At 44.6% G+C, this 18,013-nt stretch overlaps 1 protein-coding gene across 1 annotated transcript in view; it reads right to left on the bottom strand.

The window, feature by feature from the left end:
- Positions 1-18,013, bottom strand: part of PWWP2B (PWWP domain containing 2B) — a 42,470-nt gene that overhangs the window by 12,179 nt on the left and 12,278 nt on the right. The window contains exon 2 of the mRNA XM_039482590.1: positions 13,067-14,723. Coding sequence (XP_039338524.1) covers positions 13,085-14,723 — 1,639 coding nt within the window. The 3' untranslated portion in view covers positions 13,067-13,084. The remainder of the gene's footprint in view (positions 1-13,066; positions 14,724-18,013) is intronic.

The following is an 18,013-nucleotide window of genomic DNA, read 5'->3' as shown; positions in this document are numbered from 1 at the left end:
TTAGTGTTATGGTATTGAACTTTGTTATTTGAGGGGGTCCACCTTAATAACTGAACCCACTGCATATCCCACTCCATGCTGGAGAAGTATTCTTGAGAAATCCTGAGAAGGGTGGGGTGCCTACAGGGTCCCAGGATGGGGCACGCTCAGATGCCAACCTACAACACTATTATTCAGAACAGTCTAATGGCCTGACAAGCACATCACAGAAGAGTCCAGCAGCAGCGCGAGAGTGATGGGATTCTTTGATGTTTCACTGCTGCCAGAGCAGAATTCCATACTGCTGCCAGCTAAGCCCTCTGCAGACGTGGAAAGACCATTTCCATTGGTTAAAGGGCTAGTTATTTTTTTGTTTTGTTTTATTTTGTGAAAGCATAAATTCTCCAAAAATTGATAGCTGAAGCTCCACTCTGACTCACTCGGGAAAGAGTCTTACAATCTGATTGTGGGAATAATTTTTCCAGCATCAAGAATGAAAATAAACAATAGAGATCCACGTAACAAGTTAATGCAACAATAGATTCAGTATGTTTTCTTAGGAAAAGCTCATATACACACACTTAAACTGAAAGGTGCAAAATGAAGGCACACGTTGAAGGTCGAACTATAAATGGCACATTCTAATCTACTTTCTATTACTGGCTTCATTTTTTGTTGTTTTTTTGTTTTTTTAAAAACAAACAAAAACAGGCACCAGATCAAGTCACTCTGGTTTTAGGAATTGATGCAGGCAGGCATTGCCCCTTAATGATATTAGTAATCCTGTCACAATGTCAGTTACGGGCACTTGTGTGGAAAAGACAAAGAAGGGGATTAGGAGACTTGCAAACAAACAGCCACTGCCTAATGAAACAAAAACATCTTTAAATCATTCTGTTCTAATTCATGTCAAATCAAAAATTGGCAACTAAAGAAATCTTGCATCCATGTTACTTACAAACAAACAATCTATGCATTTCTATACTAAACTCCGTCCTTTCACAATCAAGTCCCATGTGACAGCACCTGGAGTAGGCTTAACATTTCTATTTTTAATACCACATATCCAAATCTCTTCTCTCCTTCCCCAACAGGTAGCAAGCAAAGTATCCACAGAATTGGTTCTAGAGTTTAAAAAAAAAATCAAAGTTATTTATATTGCTCACTTGTACGGCATTCACTTTGAGGCGTGACTTGACAAGTGTTTTTAGTGCAATATTTAAGCAGACACCTGGAAAATAAGAGGCATAAAAATGAGTATTTGACCCTTACTGGAGGGCATCCACAGGTAACAGGACTCCTTTTGGAATGGCCTCATCTCTCTTATTTTCCAAGGCCACTCAACACAAGTCCCACCTCAAAACATAGTTCTGCAGCAATTTCTGTACCTGGGATCCCATAATCCAGTTCACTTCAATCACTGCAATCATTACACAAGTGAAAACAGAAACCCAATTAAATTAGGTTTTTCTCTCCATCTTACATATCTGGTGTCTGCACTTAGATTTTAATGTAAAATGTCTAAAGAAAAGTCTGCAGAAGTTTGACTTGTGCAATTTACAGCTGTCACAAACTTTGCCAACTGAGTTTATAAATTCCTTGAACTGCAGTCACAAACTGATCACCAGAATCCTCATTAAACAAAACTCTTGGTTATCTGGAGAATGGATACATTTGCCCTCACTCCCTGCTGCAACGTTTGCAGGATCTGAGTGACAGTCAGGGTATCAGAACTCAGCAGAAGAGTTGTAGAGTATTTTGGTCCTGCAGAATTGATCACATTTTTAAGCATCGAGCTCTTCTGCTGGCTCAGTTTACAAACTGCACTGGCCAACTATACAGTTAATTCCTACTCTGCACTCATTGGCTTGCTCAGCAAGCCATGGTCTGACAGCTTCTCCAGCAGACCTTGTCAGCACCCGTATCCAGACCGAACTGGCTAAAGTTCCCAAAGTACAGGAGTCCTTGCACAGCTAGCTGGCCTCTAGTTGACAAACTTTGCTGGCAATGCTTTGCCAGCTCTTTTCTCTGTAGCTTTGCAAGTTCACCAGCTCCAAATGGTGCCATAATCTGCTTAGTCTGGAGTAAAAACAGCTTGCTGCATGTCCTAGGAGCATCATTAAGCCTTTCAGTTTTATAATCTCCTTCAGCAGCTGAACTTGTAAATTCCTGTAAGCAGATAGCTCCAGTTTGCTAACAGTGTCCCCCGGAGTACTTGGAGCATGCAGCCCACTTGAATATTCTGCAGCAGGGGCTCAAAACTTTTCCACAGCACAAGCCACAAGTTAGGAGGGCAGGTGGCCAATAGACAGGACCATCTCAATATTTGCAATCACAGAGCCAATGTCCTGTCCATCTGCACGCTCTCTCCCCGCCCCCGCTGGAAACACGAGAGCCAACAAGCACTCTGCAACTAGCCAGCTCTGCAGATCAGTCTGGAAACCCACAGCACATGGGCAGCCCTGCAATCTCAGACATTTGTAATGTATTTCGAGGCTCTCCCCTGCCTCAAATTTAGCTACATACATATGCTGACTAAACTGTTCACATATGAAGTTTGATGTTTCAGATCAGCTGTTGGAGTTGGTCAGAGAGGAAGCCTAGCAAGTTTCAACCCAGAAAAGGTAAACGTTTCAGAAAGTCATTTCACATGAAAACAACAAGTATTTTTACAACCTTAACTACACAGTTATCCTCACCACCACCACAATCTCTAGTCACACAGCAGGGCTGTGTATGTTCCGGTCACAGGATGGCTGGCCCCAGGAAGTGAAGTAGGTCCAGGGCCCCTGTCCCAGAACGGGTGCTACCAGTTAAGAGGGTGGGGCAGCACCTGGAGGCTTTACAACAGGCCTGCACAACATGCAGCCCGCGTGGGCTCACTGTGCGGTCTGCGGGCAAGCAGTGGGATGGGGCTGGTGGGTTCGCCCCCTGCCCGGGGGGGCACCTCACAGCCCTGCGTGTGCCACGCTCCAACCGCCCTAACAGCCAGAACCACACGTGTCTGTCTCCCGCTCCCCCCGCCTGGCGTACAGCAGGCGTGTCACTTCTGCCCAGCGCTTCCCGCCTCAGCGGGCCCTGGGCAGAAGGCAGAGCCAGTAAGTGCAGCCTCCATAGTGATCGGGGTGGGTTTGAACGGTCTGTGGGCAGCCAGGAAATCCCGGGGGAGACGTGTGTTGCACCTGCCCTGCCCTGACTGCTGCCCCCCTCCCCAGCCCCTAGCATACTCTCTCCCCCCCCTCCCCCCGCAGCCCCTGTGCTTGGGGGTTGGCTAGTCCCAGCCAATCCCTGCACACAGCCCCCCTTTCCCCTCCCCGTAGGTGAGGGGGGGACGACGTGCCGAGTGGGCAGGCAGCGGAGGCGAGGCTTTATACTTGGGGGGAGGGGGGCGGTGAGAAGGAGAGCAGTGAGTCCGTGGCTGGAGGGGGTTGTTTCCACGGGGCCAGGCGACACTGGGGCGGGGGGGATGTGTTTCGGCGGAGCTGGGCGGCGCTGGGGAGGGGGGGGGGGAGGAGGTGTTTCAGCCCTCAGCTGTTTTCTTTGGAGTAATATGGCCCTCGCTGCTTTACGAGTTGTGCAGGCCTGCTTTACAAGGTCAGGGAGAATCTGAAGGAGGACCTGACTAGGAAACTAGTTTTGGGAGCAGGGAGAAAGCAGGAGAGCAGCAAGAGGGATTTGCTGGTTGCGCCCCCAAGCCAAAGAGCCAGGGCTGAAGTTAGGCTCAGCAGCAGAGGGAATTACCTGCTAGCTGTAAGCGAGAGAGCTGGAGCCACGGGCCAGAGAAGGACAAAGGCAGGACAGCTGCTGAGGAGCTTACCCCGTGACATCTCCAGGGCCAGAGAGCTGGATCCAGAGGAAATGTGTGAGGCCCAGGGAGAATGAGGGATGCTCCCAGCAGAGAGGCTGCAGGGGCTCCCTGGGGAAGACTAGGCTTGCACTCCAGGTGGAAGGGCTGGGGTGGCTGCCTTGGTACAAGGAAAAGAGGAGTGCACTGAAGGGGCATGAAGGACCCTGGAACTGTATGTTGCACGTGCTGTTTGGACTATGCTAGGGGAATTCTGGACTATGGTATTGGGACTTGTTTTGTTATGATTTATGCACACAAGACTTTGGCCATAAATGAACTACACAAGGGCTATATTTATCTTGGGAAGAGGCTTTGGACTATTTCTGGGGTATCTAAAGGAGGGAAACTAAAACAGGTGTGCTATAGAAGGGAGCTTCAGTCAAAGTGGCCCTAGGACTGTCCCTCTTCCAGCCCTTTTTCTTATTTTGCCAGGAATGCAGAGAATATGCACACAAAGCTGGAAAACCTCTTTTGAAAATGAAATTGTAACCCAGTTTTACATTATTAGAACTTACTACATGGAGTCTACGTAATGTGGTTCAATTTGCAATACGAGAGCCAGTCATCACAAAGAAGGTTATATTAAGCAGATAGCAATAGAGTTAACTTATAAAATGCCACAATAACAAAGTTTTAAAGTTTAGTAGCATCATGGCCATACAAAATATTACCAGTAGAAAGAGATATAGGCAAGAATAAGGTCAAGGTAAAAGAGCTGCATTTCTTGGTGTGAAATGCCAAAGGAACATCAGTACTATAAAGCCATTTAATGCAGACATTTAGAGGTATTGTATGTGAAAGTGTCTTTCTTGCCCCACAAAAAGCTCTAGGATACAAGCCAAAAAAACCCAAAACAAACAAAAAACCTGGTAAGATACGGCTCATGAGACCCACTAAAGTGAGTTGTTAACAGAGGCTTCTGATAAATTTGGAGCAGGATTTTCCTAAATGTGTTCAGTCAGTGAGCAAGACCCTCACTGCTCTGACCTCTTTTTTGCTGCGTACGAGGCCAGAGTTTAGAAGGGGCTCTAAAAATCCCCTTCTATAGCTGGGGGCGGCTGCTGTGGCACAGGCCCGGAGTATGACAGCCATAATACTGCCTCCTGAGGATCCCCTTACACACCCTGGCACAGGTGAGGCAAAAGCATATAGTGCTGCTGAGTTTCTGTGCATCACTGAAGGAGATACAGAAGACTTCTAGGGTTGCTCTAACTTAGCCAGGCCCCTGGGGTTGTCTACACTACACCAAGGACCTTTCCAGACCCCAGGACCATATGAGTGCCAAGGTAGCCGAGTTCTGATTTCCATACTGCACCTGTTAGAAGCACAAAGAACCTCACCCAATGCTTTTGGGCAGCCTTTTACCATTGAAATTTGCCTAATATGGGCTATATCATGCACAAGTTTGGCAGTTAACATTTAAAAACAAACCTGGATATGCTAACAAACCCATTTATGGTGTGAAAGCTGTAGAAAGCTCTTGGGGTATTTGGCATTAGGGAGGGGTATAGAAGAGAAGCCATTCTGCTCAGGGAGTTTCAGGTTTCTGAAACTTCCAGCCTAAACTCTCCATATTAAATCATAAAAAGCCAAGCAGAGAGCAAAGAGTGCAAGAAGAATATTTCCTTATGTTTACGAAACAGTTCACAGCTATAGACCAGAGCTCAACACACACTGCCTTAGTCACTGCAACTAGAACACGCATCTATATTTGCCTCTAGATCAATCCCCATTCTAGTTTGCACTGCTAAAGCTTGCAACATAGGATAACTCCCCTCCACAGACTTCAGTAAATGTTTCTCATGAACGTGTGGTCAGCATGTCAGAACCGCTCAAACAACATGCATTTTTCACAAAAGCTTTGCACAAAAATGTATACTTTTCACAAAAAATTCCAGATTTGAATTTTGGCTATAGCCCATTGTGAATCAGTCAAGATAGCAAAGAAAACACACACACAAAACCTCAGACAGTCTCAAAAGAACACTACTGAAATCAGACTAAAACCAATCTCACCCTCAAATCACGAGTGACTCATAGGTAGGTCAAAAATCTCATCTGGGTTGACATGAATGTTTGCCATCCCTCACTCTGAACTACAGAGTTGACCCGAGCAGTCTCTGGCCTCCATGTTTCCAGATGACTATAGAATTTTAATTCTCACACTCACTTGTTGAACTGGCCACCTATTTCATAACCCATAGAGTTGATCTCTAAGGCAATTTGTTCTAAAATGTTTGGTCACTTCTGGTATATGCTCCTACAATCCTACCGTAGATGCACTGCTAGACTTGCCAAGTGTCCAGTGTTTGAATCCAAAGCTGAGTGTCTGTAGTCCTTGGCAACTAGCAGAGCTGTTTAGATACACAGATATAGAGAGAGAGTTGGACACCCTGCTATTAGGGGGGCACCGAGCAGAGTACGAGGCAGACTGCTGCTTCTCCCCCTCTTATGGACTCCATTAGTCCAAGATTGTTCTCTGTCTGTTACCCGCTGCTCTACAGTCAGGAGCTGTACTCCCATAAGAACTGACCCCACCTCCTTTAAAAGCAGGCATGAGCTATCAGTGGAGGGCAACTAGGAATAGGTAGGATTCCTCTTCTTCAGGGATAGCTACCCTGCAGCTGGGAGTGTGACCCCCAGTGTGGGAAGACACGCTAGCTCTGCTTGAGCTAGCGTGCTAACAGACAGCAGTGTAACTGGGGATAGCACAGGTGGCAGCACAAGCTAACCGCCTACGTACGTACCTAGGGGGTCTGCGCTAGTTTGTACTCAGGTGGCCAGCCTGAGCCACCACCTGTGCTACTCCCAGTTACACCAGTGTTAGTGTGCTAGCGCACGTCTGTCAACCCAAGCTGGGAAGCACACTCCCACCTGAAGTGTAGATATACCCCAGGAGAGAATGGGCAAGTCCTAAAATTCAACCACCCCGCCCCCCGAATACATGGAGAATGCAGAGAGGAAGGAGGGGCATAGAATCTCCCCTCAAAGACAGTGGGGGGACGGGGGGAAGAGGACAATGCACTTCCTCTTTGCAGCTTCCACTCTTGGGGCGAGGCAATTAGGTCGAAGCCTTTTCCAGGCAAGAAGCCGAGGACAGAGAACGGCAGGAAGGGATTTGAATAAGCATCCGAACGTTTGGATGTTATGCCAAATTCAAAAAATTGAGTTCTAATATTAAGGTGGTCACACTACCTAAAATTTATTGTAATTCACAAACAGAGGATAGCAGCACAAAAGAAAGATAATGAGGAGACCCACGTACCACAAGAACTTAAAGATATATTGGAACTTTTTACTGTTGTGATAAAACATGTTGTTTACTGTTCAATGGATCAATATTCCATGAATTTGCTTGATGTGTAAAATTTGAGTTAATAAAAAGAAATATGCTACATGCATTTGTAAAATTAAGTTACATGAAACATGTTTATCTAGGTACATATAGGCTGCACCCCTCTCCCTCAATCACTGATACATCTTCAGCGGTTTTGTTTCTGACGTTAAAGGAAGTCAGTCTTGCTGAAGACCCATTTCCCCATTAATATCTACGATAGGAAATCACCTAAGTGCCTTCCACACTAGTGTGGAACTCCTACAAGAGGGAAGGGGGAGAATACAGAATGATTTTCATAAGCCAAGTCAAAAAATATAACTTGGTTACATCCTTGGAACCTGATCTGGTTTTGCTCAAATAATCTGAAAATGGCAGAACCAACAATTTCTGTAAGCTTGCTTAAAAGTTAGCTGTGCCAAGAGTAGTAATAGTGCAACTTCTGCCCCATTTGAGACTTCAGCAAGTGAATACAGGCTTGCCTTTGCCAGGGCCAGCTCTACAGTTTTCGCCGCCCCAAGCAGCACACCAAATTGCAGCTGGCGGTGGTGGGGGCAGTCCATGTGTCCTTAGGGCGGCAGGCGCGTTTCCGGGGCGGCGGCTATTCGGCAGTAGCTTCTATGTTTAGTTGAAGCCACCATGGACAGCTAAACATAGAAGCGGCTGCCGAATTGCCGCTGCCGCGGAAACGCACGTGCCGCCCTAAGGGCACACGGACTGCCCCCACTGCCCGCGGCGGCAATTCGGCACGCTGCTTGGGGGCAAAACAACAGGGACTGCCGCCCCTTGCAGATTGCTGCCCCAAGCACCAGCTTGGAATGCTGGTGCCTGGAGCCGGCCCTGGCCTTTGCTCTAGGCCAGGGGTCTCAAACTCAAATGACCATAAGGGCCACATGAGGACTAGTGCATTGACCCGAGGGCCTCATCACCGACACACATCCCTCGCTGCCTCTGGCCCTGCCCCCACTCCACCCCTTCCATTAGGCCCTGCCTCTTCCCACCCATTCCCCGAAGTCCCCACCCCAACGCTGCCCCAGGGGGTGCAGAAAGGGTGCAGGGTGCGGCGGGGGCTCAGGGCAGGAAGTTGGTGTGTGGGGTGCAAGAGGGTGAGGGGTGCAGCATGGGGTCGGGGTGCAGGGTGCAGCAGGTGGCTCAGAGCAGGGAGTGCAGGAGGGGTGCGGGAAGTGGCAGGGGGCTCAGGGCAGGGAGTTGGTGTGCAGGAGGGGTTCAGGGTGCAAACTCCAGCCCGGTGCTGCTTACCTAGAGTGGCTCCGGGGTGGCAGCGGCGTGCACCAGGGCCAGGGCAGGCTCCCTGCCTGCCTGCCCTGGCCCAGCGCCACTCCGTTCCAGGAAGCAGCTGGAATCATGTCCCTGCAACCCCTGGGGGACGGAGAGGTGGAGGTGGAGGGGCTCAGGGTTCCATGCGTCTGCTGCTCTTGCCGCTCCTCCAGGTACCTCCCACGAAGCTCCCATTGGCCGCGGTTCCCTGTTCCCGGCCAATGGGAGCTGCGGGGAGCGGTGCCTGGAAGGAGGCAACGCAGGAGCCCTGTGCCGCCTCCCCCCCTCCCCCGACCGAAGGGGCATACTGCCAGCTGCTTCAGAGAGTGGTGCGGGGCTCACAGCACCACAGGGGGCAATCCCGCAGGTAGGCAGAGGGGCTGGGGAGCTTGGCAGGCCACACGCAAGAGCCCTGCGGGCCGCCGCGTATTTGAGACCCCCGCTCTAGACAAAGCCAGATCTATATTTTGTGTCTTTCACAGACTACAGTTAGAGGTAACCATCTTCCCACACTTTTCTCCCCACCCTACCCCAAGGAGGTCTGCCTTTAAAAGCAATCCCGATAGAAGACTTGACTGCATTTTGGCTCCCACACCTCATTAAGCAGTTCCATTTACAACATGACCCTTGCTAAAATACCTTACACTGGCCTCCAAGCAGGCCTACTGTAAATAGGGATTTAGATTTAAGGTTAAATATCCTCCTCTATTCTGACACTCCCATTATTTTCAGGATTTGTTTAACTAAATTTTCAGTAGCAACTACAAAGACCTTTAATCTTAAAAGCAAAAATCAGCAAAGTTGGTCTTAGTTTTAATGGTTACCAAAACAAACATACCACTGAAATAAGAGTCTGTATATTACAAGCATTTAGTTACAGTGCAGACATTTATGAAGCCACCACTTCTCAAACAGCAAGTTATGCTTATATATTAAAGACAGCTGCAAAGAGAGATGGGAACATGTTTAGTGGGAGATTTTTTCTTAACTATCTGCTGAATCAAGAGTGTCTTATGAAATTGGATTTTACAGGTTACTACTCTGCCTTGACCCGTTGCCATATTTTTATTGGCGATTTAATGACAAGGTTTTAACTCTCCGCCCACAAAGTACATTTTGCAGGGAAAGCAAAAAGTAGGGCTAATTAACTTTGCCAACTGGAAGTTTTGTTTTGTAATCGTTGGTCAAATAATTTATTCAGATATGGTTAGCATTATTTGATCAGTTCTAGTTTTAAGTGACTCCACATGTATTCAGCTTATTTTGCATTTGTAGACTCTATATTGAGGTCTCCAGTAACTGCCCCACGTGTTCTCCATCCCCTATAGGCCAGAAGCCACCTAAGATATTTGAGAAGGTTAACAGTAGAACACTTCAGACAGGTGAGTGACTGTTTTACTTATTGATCTAGTTTGATCATACCAATTATTTTAATTGTATACATAAATGTTATGTGCCAAGTATCAGAGGGGTAGCCATGTGTTAGTCTGTATCCACAGACAACGAGGAGTCCGGTGGCACCTTAAAGACTAACAGATTTATTTGGGCATAAGCTTTCATGGGTAAAAAACCCCACTTCTTCAGATGGGGTTTTTTACCCATGAAAGCTTATGCCCAAATAAATCTGTTAGTCTTTAAGGTGCCACCAGACTTCTCGTTATAAATGTTATGTGGTTCTATTGGATTTTGTTGGACTTTCTGTTTGTAAACAGATCTCCCCTTACTCAACTATGAATGAGCCCATTTTTGCAATGCCACAAAGTATGTTATTACAAGTATGGCTACGTAATCTTGTTAATTACCGTATCAGAGACATAAGAGACTGTCACCTCTGAACCTCCTTAAAAAAAAAAACCAACACACAAAAAACAAAAAACCAACACAAACAAATTGTTCCTGGAATGACTGATTGCAACAGTAACTGAGCCACTGTGATCTAGAGCAACTAAAAGGAAAAAGTAGTCAGTTACCAAAAAGTGGTGGGAAAACTTCTGTTATGTCTTAAGAAAATTCACAGAAAGCAATGAAACTCTGTCCCACTGAAGGGACAGAAAGCTAGTTTTAAACAAGGTATTCAAATAAGGTATCATCGAGTTAATTTTTATGATATGCATCAATACGTAAAAGCAAGACATAAGGGGAAAAAAAGGAGCCACAAACAAGTGTAGGAGCAGTACAGTATATTAGTAGACACGTTTGTCACACTGAAGATCCAAGTGATAATGACCTTAGAAGGGAAAGGGGCAGGAGATCAGACAAGTCTGGGCTGTTAGATGGGGTAGGATCTAAGTTACTACAGAGAATTCTTTCCTGGGTGCTGGCTGGTGAGTCTTGCCCACATGCTCAGGGTTTAACTGATCACCATATTTGGGGTCAGGAAGGAATTTTCCTCCAGGGAAGATTGTCAAAGGACCTGGAGGTTTTTTGCCTTCCTCTGCAGCATGGGGCACGGGTCACTTGCTGTAGGATTCTCTGTACCTTGAGGTCTTTAAACCACGATTTGAGGATTTCACTAACTCAGACATAGGTTAGGGGTTTGTTACAGGAGTGAGTGGGTGAGATTCTGTGGCCTGCATTGTGCAGGTGGGTCAAACTCCTGACCTTAAGTCTATGAAAGTCATCAGATGTGATGGCTGCCTCCTGGTTGGTACAGAATTATGTTATGGAACAGCTAGCAGATAGTTATTGACAACTTAGTATTTTCTCAGGGAGACTGACAGATAATTTTAGCAGAGGACTGAAAAGGTGAATCAGATAAGGCAATTGGGTAGAGAGAAGGTAAAGAAAGTTTCCAAGAATGTCTTAAGGCTTTCTACGCTCAATTCAGGTTTTTACCTAGGAGAAGTGAGGAATTTGGCACAATGGTACAAAGAAAGAGGGAGAATTCTGGGTGTCTTATTCAGGTAAATAAGCTAGGCACATTTGATGGAGGGTGAAAGAGAACAACTAATACTTCTCATTAGTGAAGTTTTTGGAGATTTAACTATCCAGAATAAGTTTGCAAAAGCAAACGGTCAGTGGAATTTCCCTTCATTTTCCTCTACATCAAACCTGCCTGCCTGAGGATTATACAAACATTTACCATTTTAGTCCCAATAGCTGAAGTGTGGAGTCAAATATTGCTATAATCATGAGTAAGCTTTGTCATGCTAGAAACTTGGGGAAAACATATCATTGGCTTGTGTATGCATTTCTTAAACTAGGCAAATGAAGGAAATAAGGGACAAAGTGATGAACCAGTACTGAGTTCTATGGGAGCCAGAGCACAAAACTAGATTTTAAGAGAGGAAAAATTCTTCTAACAGTTAGAATTGTGATTTCAGTGGGGGGAGGGGCAGAGGTAGTTTCTATCCTGGCTTAATCATCTTTCACTGAGGTCCCAATCTGTAAGTGTCATGGATGTGGTCATGTTTAGCATGATAGCCGGCATCAGCAGGATGCCAAGAGACAAATCTTGATCTTATTCAATGTCACCAGGAGTTTTGCCATGGACTTCAATTGGAGCAGGGGCAGGCCCTATAACATGCAAATTGAAATTAAAATAATAAAGCTATTTGAATTTATGCTACATTTTGTAATTTTAAACACTGAAGACTGATCACAACAGACATGCAGTGAGAGAAAAAGTCTCTCTTCTTCAGTCACATAGGAGAACCAATATTATGCTTTCAGCTGTTCCCAAGAACTGACTACTATGTAGATGCCCCTTCCACCTTCTCTCAGTAGTATCCAGGGTATTGTACTTTTAGGAAGTTGCCAGAGAAAAAGGAACCAAGTGTTTTGTTCTTAGCTTTAGGACAAAGAGTCTGATGTGATTATTGTAGTTTAAAAGTGAGACACATGGAGAAGAGAATATCTTTTGCAGAAGGAAGCAAACCCGAGTGGACTGTCAGACTTCGAGAAGAATGAAGGGGTGGAGAGAGGACCATCGTGAGCATCTTTGATTAGTACAAGCAACTGGCTTTAATAATGTCTACGCATTAAGTGTTTTTTCAAGGGACAGCTCACCAAAGCATCTAAGGGCCTAGGGGCCACTAGGTCTTCAGCCATAGCAGGATGAATTTTAGCACATATAAGTACAGTCAGTCAATAGCTATTACACCTGTGTGTGGTAGGCAAGTATTATTACAGCCATTTGTACTTAGATGGCAAAACAAAGACAGTCAAGTCACTTACCTACAATGTCACTGTCAGAGTCAAAACAAGACTGCATGAGTCTGCTTCTCACATACCCACATTTAGAATCCCATGTTATTACACGTCTGTGCAGTAGCTGGTACCAGATGGTACAGTAGCTGTTCACTAGCAAAGCTGGTTGGGAGGTAGTATGTCGCCACCCTGAGCAACAATGCTCCATTCCCCACAGCAATAAATTGGCCCATAGTCCCCTACTATTAAGGGGCTGATTCCTGAGAGTCTCACTGAAGTCTGAGAGAGCTGCAGGTTCTCACTCCACTGAAAAGTCACTTAAACATGGGTTTCTAGACCTCTGAATAAGAAGTTTGAGTTGCCTAAAAGATTAGGGTTAAAGACAAAACAAAGTGAAATAAGAACAGACATGACAATAAGACAACTGCAATCTGTACAAGAACGTTAGTACAGGAAGCATCAGTCCAGTATGCACTCACCTGGTACTGGAGGCAAAGTTATGTTTCAAACTGTGTTAAGAGATCTCTTATTTCTGGGGTCAGATGCTCTACTGCCTTTGCAGCTTCTGTAATAGCTTTCCGATACATCCCTTTCTTCTTACGGTTAAATCTCAGTTTGAAAGATTCAGAGAAAGGAGAGAGTTTTGAAACAGATAAGAATGAGGTTGTTGGAGAACCAAACCATGATACTTTAGCTTCTCGCCAGGAAGGTTCTCCATTTTCCTTCTGGCTAAGGTTTATGTCAAGAACACGTGCCGGCCACCATGGAAAACCATGAATTTTACCCCAAACAATATCCCCCACTGAAACAGTTCTTCCATCTTCAGTGACACATTTAGAGACACTCTGTGTATGTAGTCTAACTGTTAATGGTGGCACAATTTTACGCTCATCTTTTGAAGATGAAGAAACAGACGCATCATCACCAGGTAAAAAGTCACACATTTCTGGTGATGTTACTTCTGAACTAGAGGATTTGGATTCATCTAGACTGTCATTGCTACACACTGATAAACTAGAAGAATCTGCCTTCCTTTTACGATAATTCATAAGAAAAGCCAAGTTATCATGTCCATCTTTACCTTGGGGAAATCTTTTGAAGTCATCATCTTCACCTGAACTCCCTGAAGACATCTCTGCTAAACTTCTATCTGCAGATTCATCAGTGTAAAATGCAGCAGGATTGGACTCCCTGCTACTCTGAAGGACATTTATCTCATCAATAAGTTCTGCTTTATAAATGGAAACACTCTGACCATCATTTATTCGATGAGGTTTCAGTCTGATTTTTGGAGGTGGAACATCTGCACTGGAATGCACAGGCCTAGTTAGTTTCAGTTTTGGAATGGAAGCAAGTTGGCTGCTTGCCGACTTATCCATAAAACATTTGGTTTCCTGATATCGTTCAGAGTCTCTGTTCACCTCTTGGTCCTCCCCTCCATTCTGCAATATCCGCTGTGGACAAAACGGTTTAACTGAGCCATGAATCCGGGAGGGAATTTTCACAACTTCACCTTTACCTTGTGGCGTGCTGTAGGATATTTTTATAACTGGAGTTCGATGCACTAATTCCCCAGAAAATTTGTCTTCCTCCCTCTTTTCTCTTTTATTCCTTTTCTCTACATAATCAGAATCACTGTGCTTTTTTTGCTCCTTGTCCTGAATGCTTAGCTTTCTCCTTGTTTTGGCATTTTGCCTGGCCTTGTTCGCTTCCTCTGGGTTCAGAGTGTTTTTACATTTTTCACAGAGCACTTGCCTGGGCCTCAGTCTAATAGTGCTCATGATGAGCCTTCCTGGGTCTCTATTTCGTGACAACCGTCTTTTTGTCCTCTTTATAGTCCTTGGTGGTGGCTGAGGAACCCATTGGTTATATGTGTGTCTTAACCATAAGGGAGGAGGAAACGGAGCTCCCTCAAAATAGGGAGGGTAAGGAGGAACATTGCCTGGTGATGGAGGTGGCAAAAGAGGAGGAACCTGTTCATCACTGTTTCCTTTGGGAGGTTTTTCACTAGAAAACTGTGACTCAGTCTCACCCTTCACAGGCTGCCTGTCTTCAGGAACCCAGTTAGTGCAAGCAGCAGCAGGAGGTTCCTCTTGCTTTGGCAACGAAGGTGGTGGAAGACAGAACAACCCAGACCTATAGCAGTGTGGGGAAAAAAAAAAAAACATACACACACAAATCAGAACCGTTGAAAGAGGTTTCTTTGACAAAAATTAAACTTACAAAAAATGCCATTTTCTGAAAGAATATTTGCCCTATGCACTAAGAAATCAACATTTTCCCTTCATTTTGAAACAGCTAATTTTATCCTGTTGAGAAAGAGACACCTCAAAATGTATAGAGTGTATGATCTACTTTTTGGGTGGAAAGTCCAAAGTGACCTGCGCACTGAATTCTTAGCCTTATCGTATTAGTGAAGTGAGTGCATGTTTTGTTTCTAGTCTAGCACCATTCAGACAATCCAGAACAAGTACTTTACTCCTATGACAGCCACACTCAACAGGCCAGTAATACCATGAAAAACATGATGTATAGCTGCAAGTCTTTGGGACACTTAACAAATCTTTCAGTATGCTAGACTTTTGAGACTAAGTTTTCAGATTACCATGCAACAGTTGAGCCACACACACACACGTGCAATCCAGGTCACTGAATCAGTAATTTCCCAACTTGCACATTCAAGCATGGGGTTTTATAGTAGCATGCATGTTCACCCTAAGCCCTTATTCATCTACTTCTCTTTAAAAAAAAGAAAAAAAAAAGTATGGTACTTGCTATTTCTCCAAGCTAGCCAAATCAAGCAGAAAATGTCATTTATGCAATGCCAAATTTTATCATAGAATATTACACTATTGCGCGCGTGCACACACACACACAGAGAGAGAGAGTATGTCACAGGGCCCTTTCTAAAGTAAGTACGAACATTTTATTTCAATAGGTTTCTTCTGAATAGTGATAGCCAGATGCACCAATAGATATGTTGCTGGATCAGATATTGTATCTGTGCTAATCTCTGAAGTCTTAGCCAAGCAAGGCCCAGTGTCATGTCTGTGGGGAATGGAAAGCCAAGACAATGAGTGGAAACACTGTTTCATCACACCACCAGCTCTTTGTAGATTTTCCCCTCCCTTTCCCCACCCACATGTGTGGAGTATTCTTTGCTGTAGTAGTTCATTTCTGTTCCTTGGCCTGGCCTTCAGGATTTTCTTGCTTGTTCAGGATCAGGGTTAACAATTATGTGCCAAGGACTGTGCTTTGCACACTAAACTATCGGTTTATCGTTCTGAAGGTTTACAGCTTCAGTATGAAAAATGCTGTCAAAGAAGAGGGAATTCACCTTTCTTTGCAGTACAGCAGCAAAGGATTAATGGGAGACAGATTTTCCATGAACACACAAGTCTAACAGGACTCTTTGCAATCTGAAATTCTACTTTGTGCTTAGGTTTTATTAAGCAAGGAGAGCATTATGTTCCACTGACCTATTAATGCCCAGTCTGTTCTTGACAGACTGAGGAATAAGTAAATTGCAAGTTCTTTGTAAAATAGTCACTTCTTAAAGAAAGAAAAAAAGGCCATCATGAGGTTCCATGTTTATTGTCTCAGTGGTCCCATATACGAACGACATGTATTCCTTTAACAAGCAATACAATGGTTTTTCTGTGGGCCTGAAAACTCAACAAGAGCCAAGCTGTGTTCTTTCTGGTTCAAATTTCAGCAGCAAGACATCCCAGACACAAAATTTCGTTTTGAACAACTCCAATTCAACCCTTTTCTCCAATATTTTGACTCCAACAAGAAATATAGCATGAAACGTGTAGCCATATTTTTAAGCTCTAAACTTCACCATGTACTTTGAGACAAGCCAGGCCTTGGCATAAATGCTGGAACTAGGGGTGCTGCCACATCCCCTGGCTTAACGTGGTTTCCATCATAGAGAGAGCTGACAGTTTGGTTCAATGGCTCTCAGCACCACTGGGACTTAGGGGAAGATTCCCTATTGCACTTTATATTAAAAGATCAGTTTTAGCAGCAATGACCTTCTTTAAAACAACGATCCTTTACTAATAGAAAGGACAAAACCTTCCATTCTTACGTGACTGGAAGCAGGCAACAGTCTCCTTATAATGGTGATCATCCTCTCTAACAAAGACCTAGATGAGCTATTTTTATCCTATGAGTTTCTACAAGATATTTGTCATATCCCACAATTATCTCTTACCAAGACATAGCTACACTGTCTCTCCCCACCCAAGACATCCAGACTTCTCTTTATCCGCTTTCCCGGTCTTTTGTCCCACATCCTCCTCAGCTTTCAGGTTATTATATAATACTAACCCATCAAAGAGCAATTAGAGTGGTCAGTGTAGTACAGTCCCCATATACTTGGCTGACATACCTGAAACATTTTAATATTCATGTTCATTGGGAGCAATATGATCTGCAACAAGCTATTGTTACTACACCCTTTCTTAGTGTCTGAAAATAAAGGGCTAGGGTTCTTTTCTTTAAGAAGTGAAAGTTTCAGCTTGTTAAAGGGCGATACTTTTGAGTTACAATTTCTAAAATAAAATTTAAAAAAAAAAATAAATAAAGGCTTGCTATTTTGTGCTTAGGTTTTTCCAAAGTAGTTTTCTACCTCTGGGCAGAAATACAATGGAAAGTTTCAGTAGAAAAGAAGTTTTCAGGTAGCTTTGGGGGGAGGGATAGCTGTGTGGTTTGAGCACTCCCCTGCTAAATTCAGGGTTGTGGGTTCAATCCTTGACAGGGTCACTTAGGGATCTGGGGCAAAAAAAACAAACAAAAAGAAAAAGTACTTGGTCCTGCTAGTGAAGGCAGGGGGCTGGACTCAACCTTTCAGGGTCCCTTCCAGTTCTAGGAGATACATTTTTTTTTTTTTTTAAACAACAACAGTGTATGGAGATATACCTGTTACAGTGCAAGGCTCATATAGTTACTAGAGCATGCACTGTCAAGCAAGTGTTCTAACTTCTTAAATAAATGTTAAATGTTTTACAAATTAAGCTCTGAGAAACTAACAAAAATGAAATGTAGAGCGTGTTCCACAGGCCATTTTACCTTCAGATTATATAATCTTCTCTCTAGTGCTCTCTTTCCTTCCTGCTACCTTTTGCGATCAACTCCTGCATAAAGAGGGTGATGCAGGTGCCAACACGGGCCAGCAGAAAGAGGATTTGGCATCCCCAGCTCAGAGAATAATTGAGAAATGGAAACTCCCTCAACCTCATGTCCAATCCCTTCCAGAGAGCAGCACAAAGAATCCAAGGGGGTGGGAGTATAGTTGGCTGTGAGGAGTTGGACTCAGTCAGCTTGCCTATTCCGTTTGACTGCACATGCTGCTGATCACCCAGGAGCATCTCCTGCTTTGCCTCCAGTAGGTGCCTTCAGACCTGACTGGTAAGGCTGCT

The sequence above is a fragment of the Mauremys reevesii genome, linkage group 7 (assembly GCF_016161935.1).
Source record: "Mauremys reevesii isolate NIE-2019 linkage group 7, ASM1616193v1, whole genome shotgun sequence".
NCBI lineage: Eukaryota > Metazoa > Chordata > Testudines > Geoemydidae > Mauremys > Mauremys reevesii.
The sequence above is the reverse complement of the archived record's forward strand: the minus strand, read 5'-3'. Positions and strand labels throughout refer to the sequence as shown.